Genomic DNA, 6000 nt, shown 5'->3' with positions numbered 1-6000 from the left:
CTTGCTCTGCCATTTCAGGGATGATTTTGATCAAAATCGTGCAGGAAAGAGAACTGCGCTTTAAAAAGCGACCCACCCACAGCGAGTTCAGCACTGTTTTAGGCCTTTGTGCTTAATGCTCAAAACTCAGGCCACCTCAAAGCCTCCACATGGGAAAACAAGCACAGACGGTTAACTACCACACTGCGGGAGGGCAGTGGCCAATCTCAATCATAAAGATGCCCAACATTCAGGTGCAGGTAGGCGAAACCTGGAGTGGCGGATAGACCTGAGGTTTGAGCCTGGTCTCACCCTTCCCCAACCCCAGTTTTCCCACTAACTAGGCTTTTGACCAAGCCATTGATTTATTCGGTGACCACTGTATGTCAGATATGCTGTTTGGCACTGGGATTTAAAAAAAAGCAGTGTGGCCCTTCCCCTAATAAAACCCTTAACACTAGGTGTGCTGGACTGAAAGGCATTCGGGGAAAGCCTGGTCATCAGGAGGCAAGAACTGTTCTGGAGATCTGAGGAGTAGGGGTACAAATGGGGATTCCGTACATTCAAACCTGCCACTGGAAAATGGCAGAGCTCAGGCGAGGGCTCACAGCGGGAGGTGGCCCTGCAGTCCCAAGCTGCCACCTACTCAGTCAGATGACTGAAAACAAAAATGTTTAGCCTGACTGAACACTGGGCCCTGAAACAGCTTCATAAGAAGCGAAAGTGATTCGGGGTTGGCTGGAGTGAAATTGCTGAAAGTTGGGGTCGACAAGTGATCCTCTCTGTCTCTGAGGACAAGGAAGTAATGTATGTAGAGTGGCAGCCTGAGGCAGGCTGAGATACTTTTCCTTTGCCCTCTCCTACACCCAACCTCTGGTCTTTTTTGAATCAGTGTCCAGTATTGAATCTACCACACGCCACACCTACTCTCTAGATCCTGGGATACACTTGTGGCCGCCCGTGAGTGACTCTTGTGGTACCGTAGGGTTCTTAATGTGGATCTGTTTGCCTGCCACCTAACCAATGGTTCCTGCCCACCAACGGTTGTAGAATAGTAGACAGAAGCTTGGTTAAAGTAAGCTGTGGGTTTGGACAAGAGACTGGAGTTAAAGCTGACTTCGGTGCTAATCACTTGAGTAGATTCGTGTGTCTATCCATGTGAGTGCTTTGAAAGTGTAGCTTGAGCTCACTGGGACAGAAGTCAACCGTTTTCCATGGAACTAGCTCCGTTGTTTCCTAAGCCAGGAGAGGATTCCTCCCTCCCCACCCCTCTCTTCCTGTCCTTCTGCCTCAGAACCCTTCCCAGTCAGGCATGTGGGGACCAAGGTACAGAGCCTGATGGTGAAGTCGGACTCCTTAAATGTGCTCTTAAAAGCACGGCCAGTGGACAGAAGAGACGGCTCACTTTTTAAGAGCACTCTTCAGAGGAACAGGGTTCGGTTCTCTGGACACACCTGACTGCTCACAACTGTGTGCGACTCCAGTTCCAAAGGGTGCGATGTCCTCTCGTGGCCTCTGTGGGCACTAGGCATGTGCATGCTGCACGGGCATACATGTAATCGAAATCTCTACATGCATAAAGCAACAGTTAGAAAAAATAACCCTCAAAACAACAAAAAAAATAAAAACTAACAGTGTCAGAACACAGTCTACAAATACAGCCACGTGAGAATTCTGAGTGCTTGTGAGAAAACACCGGGAAAACAAGAGTCTTGTGACCTGTTTCTTCAAAACATGGGATTGTTCTGGGAATGTATTTTTTGTGGCCCTCCAGGTGCAGCAGATAGTTAACTTGAGCTGTTGCTAGTCGTGTGCTTCTAGAGAAAAACATTTTTTTTTTTTTTTTTTTTTTTTTGGCCAGGTATGGCTTGTTCTTGTAGTTGTACACATTCACGTGATTCTGCTTAACCCTCGGAGTATAAATTGTCCGATGCCCTGAATAAAGCTGGCTATTGCCTGAGACTACAGCCTGCCTCATTTTTTGGACCCCATGCTCCAGGTTCGTTCGGCCTGGTAGAATGGTGACCAGGTCAGGAAGCAGCTGAAGCTCTATTGTAGAAATGTATTTCATGCTCGGTGTGCCACTGTGAACTGTCTTAAAACCTTTTTCTCAGGCTATTTAGTATTATGTAAATTTTTACATCACCAGGTCTGTGCTGTAAATGCTTTGACCTGCTGAGCCATTTCCACGGCCCCTGCCACCCTTTAACTAAAGAATACTGTCAAACAGTTATGTACTAGGAATATATGTGTGTGTGTGTATAGTCAGAGGACAGCTTACAGGGAATGAGGTTGTGCCACAGGTGTTCAAGAGGTTGATCTCAGGTTGTCAGGCTTGCACGCACATTTCCTCATAACTCAACGGGATGCCTTGGTGGTGACCTGTTTTCGGCAGGGTCCTAAACATTAGCTTTCAAAATCCCAAGTCAGGATATGTGGGATCAAGAAAATGATCTTCTTTACCAAAACCATGATGGTGTTATGGTTACGGGTTTTTATTCTAGTGTTCTGATAAGTTGTGTGAGGCCCAAAGTGCTCGTTAAGCTGAGTCCAGTTTTGAATCGCACAAAATGGCTGCATTTCCCCCGTTATTCTGCTTGAAACACACAACTAACTGTTGGAGGGGACGAGACTCCTGTGGCTTCTCACAGTGAGGAAGATGGCCAGCTCATTTCTAAATGGAAACTCCCAAGTGCCACAACACATCAACCGTCTGACATCCAATCCGACTTCCACTGAGCTGGAATGTACTTTAAAGGTCAGGCCTTTGGATGAAGAATGCCCGTTTAGTGGGTTATGCGGCAGAAATGCCGAAATCTGGAGCACTGTTTGAGCACTGGAGAAGCAGCTGCTTTTCAAAAAGCAGAGGGAAGAGTGAACAGAGGGTTATAGCTGAAAGTCTTTTGCTTAAGCACATTTCCTAATGCCCCTGCCCCGTAACTCATTAAAAAGATAAAGAAAGGGGCTGGGGATTTAGCTCAGTGGTAGAGCGCTTACCTAGGAAGCGCAAGGCCCTGGGTTCGGTCCCCAGCTCCGAAAAAAAAGAACCAAAAAAAAAAAAGATAAAGAAAATGGTGATGATTGTATGGTCCTCATCTACTTTCATGGGTGTTCGCTGGAATTGGGAAACAATCAAGAAAACTGGAGAAATTTTATATAATGGGTGGTAAAAATTTAGATTTTTAGCTTAAGAAGCTGGAAACTTCAAGCAGTTATTATTTTATTATTTTAATAATAATTATAGTTATTTTAAATAAAAAGATCTTGCCACGAATTCCAGCCTGGCCGCTAATTCTTGGTTCTCTTGCTTCGGCTAGGATTAGACTTGGGCTATGGAAGGGAGGCTGCGCTAGGCCTGATAGTGATGCATGCTCTCATAATCCCAGTACTAGGGGGGCACAGTGGCAGAGACAGGGAGATCACAAGTTTAAGGCTATCTCTGGAAGGTAATGAGGTCCAGGCCCGCTCAGGCTATAGGTGATTCCATCTCCAGGAAGTGGGGCTAGAGCCAGAGTCCCGTCTTCTCTCTTTCCACCTTTTCTCCATTTTGCCATCCTTTCCAGTACCACATACCCTCTGACCGCATTCCTGGGCCCATCCCGCAGGCATGAGACTCTTACAGTTTATGAAAAGTGAGGCAATCAGGCATTCTTTTTCAAACAGGAGAATCTTTAGTTTGGGTGGGATCAGAAGCTGCCTCTAAAGCTGCCCGACTGTAAGGATCTAACCCTAACCTACTTTTTCAGAATGGTTGAAAGCGAGTAACTAAGATTTTTGATGCTCCAGGCCACAAGCCAGAGCAGTGTGACCTTGGGCGATAGGGTTAGGTTTTCCCCAGCCAATAGCGATTAATGATCTTTAAAAATGATCTTAATACCGTATTTGTTTTTGAACACAATCGCACGGCTTCTACACTGCACACAAGAGAGCTTTTAAAGCTCTCCCAAGTAATTCTTAAACCGCAGAACGCTTCCGAGAGCAAACATCCGGTACAGTGCGAGGACACCTGGGCTTTGCAAGTCGCCCCGTGGGAACCTGCGAGCTTCGCGCTGTTCCTCCGCCCACGCTCCAGGGTGCCTGGAAAACCGATTCTCTCGGGAGAGTATGGAAAACTGGCTGAGACTCGAAGCGGGCAGCTTCCGACAGTGGGTCAAGCTGCTGGCCGCATTTAAGGACCCCAGAGCGACATACACAATTCCAACCCCAGCAGCCCCGCTGACCCGCGTGGGGACCACTTCCTAGTAACCGGGACCCCAGACTTCACTCCTAGCCCCAGCCCCCACGGAGATGTGCCCGTTCCTCCTCCACGTGACACGGGCCGGAACCGTCACTTCCGGCGGCGCGGACAGCGCGCTTGCGCGCGGCGCCCGGCGCCCGGCTCTGCAAGCGGTTGGCACCGGCGCCGCACCCCCCAACAGCCGCAAGAGGCGGGCGGCCTCGGTGTGAGCCCGGCGCGAACGAGCTGCGGTCTCCAGGGCGCGCAGGCCGCGGGACCTAGCGCCACGCCCACCTCGGCCGGCCCCTCCCTCTTCCCGGGCGGCTCGCGCCCCGCTCGCCAGGCCCCGCCCTCGCCCCGCCCCGGCCCCGCCCTCCCGCTGGCTCTGCGGGCGCTGGGCAGCTGCAGCGGGCGGCCGGGGCTGCGCGCTCGGGACGCGCGGAATGTGAGGCGCGGCGAGCCGCTGCGCACCGACGCTCGCGCGCGCGAAGGGCGGCGACCCCTCACAGACGGTCGGCCGCGCCCCGCGCTCCGCTGCGCGCCGCGCGGGTCGGGCTCTCGCCCCTCGCGCGCCCTCGTGCCCTCCTGGTGCCCTCCAGCGCGCCGGCGGGACCATGAAGAAGTTCTCTCGGATGCCCAAGTCGGAGGGCAGCGGCGGCGGGGCGGCGGCTGGAGGGGCCGCGGGCTCCGGGCTCGGCGGCGGCTTCGGAAGCTCGTCCATGGGGGTCCGGGTGTTCGCCGTCGGCCGCTATCAGGTCACCCTGGAGGAGTCGCTGGCCGAAGGTAGGGGCACGGCGGGAGGCAGGTGAGGGAGGCCGGGGTGTGGCGGCGGCTGCGGGGCCGGCTCGGCGGCTAGAGAGTGGCTCCGGCGTGAAGCCGTTGGCAGCTCCGGTGCGGGCACGGTTGCCTGCTTAGGAGTTTGAAATCGTTCTCTGTTCTTCCTGGCGCGAGGAAAGAAATAGAAGACGTCCCAGTAAGTGATGTGGTGTCATGATTGGACCCGTGACTCATTAGAGGGTCAGATGGAGTATTGCTGGGACACTGCTTTGCCAGCTGGGGCTCTGGCGGGTGTCCTGCGTTGCTTTCGGGTCTGAGCTTCCCGGACACCCAGGGCAGTGGACACCGCTGGGGTTTGTTTGCTAAAAATCAAAACAAACAGGACTCCCAAACCTCTGTATAGGGCTGTATGTATGTAGATGTGTGTGTGTGTGTGTGTGTGTGTGTGTGTGTGTGTGTGTGTATTTTGGCACGGTTTTCCAAGTTCAGTTAAGTGGCTGTTTGCGGGTGGCGTGGGGGAGTAAACTTGAAGTACATTTATCTTCGTTGTTTAGAATCTTCTCTGCACAAGGTCCTGTTTTTGTCCTCTCTGTGTGTCATTTTGTTAGTACTTTAACAGGCAAAGTGGAACAGTTTAACTTTCCCCTGTGAGGCTTTTGGTGGCTCTTTTTATTGTCTGAGGGAGGTTATGATAGCATGTAAAAGCATAGTTACGAAAAACAAAGTTTACTCCGTGTTTAAAAAAACGCTTGACTTTAGTTTTGTATTTCTGGTGTAATTGGCTTGGAGAAAATGCTTTCTGATTTCTTATTGCATGCCTTGACCTCTGAAGTTCTGAATGCAGAATCTTAAGGAAAAAACCATAAGAAATATTTCTTGTTGGTATGTAAGTGACTTTTAAAAAGCAGATCGAGAAAACAGAAACTGTAGGGAGACGTTCTGATATTCCGTGTTGGCACGGTTTGAAAACTGGACAGATTCCACTTGTAGTTTTGACATTCCACGCACAATAGGAATCAGCACAAGAA

At 51.0% G+C, this 6000-nt stretch overlaps 1 protein-coding gene across 17 annotated transcripts in view; it reads left to right on the top strand.

Annotated features, from left to right (window-relative positions):
* Positions 1-4573: 4573 nt before the first annotated feature.
* Positions 4574-6000, top strand: part of Bmp2k (BMP-2 inducible kinase) — a 153388-nt gene continuing 151961 nt past the window's right edge. For 16 of the 17 annotated variants that reach the window (XM_087584030.1, XM_087584029.1, XM_087584037.1 and 13 more), the window contains exon 1: positions 4574-4978. In XM_087584030.1, the coding sequence (XP_087440156.1) occupies positions 4810-4978 (169 nt within the window). In that variant the 5' untranslated portion in view covers positions 4574-4809. 17 annotated transcript variants of the gene reach the window in all.

Source organism: Rattus norvegicus, chromosome 14 (assembly GCF_021556685.1).
Source record: "Rattus norvegicus strain SHRSP/BbbUtx chromosome 14, alternate assembly SHRSP_T2T, whole genome shotgun sequence".
In the NCBI taxonomy this organism is placed as follows: Eukaryota; Metazoa; Chordata; class Mammalia; order Rodentia; family Muridae; genus Rattus; species Rattus norvegicus.
The sequence above is the reverse complement of the archived record's forward strand: the minus strand, read 5'-3'. Positions and strand labels throughout refer to the sequence as shown.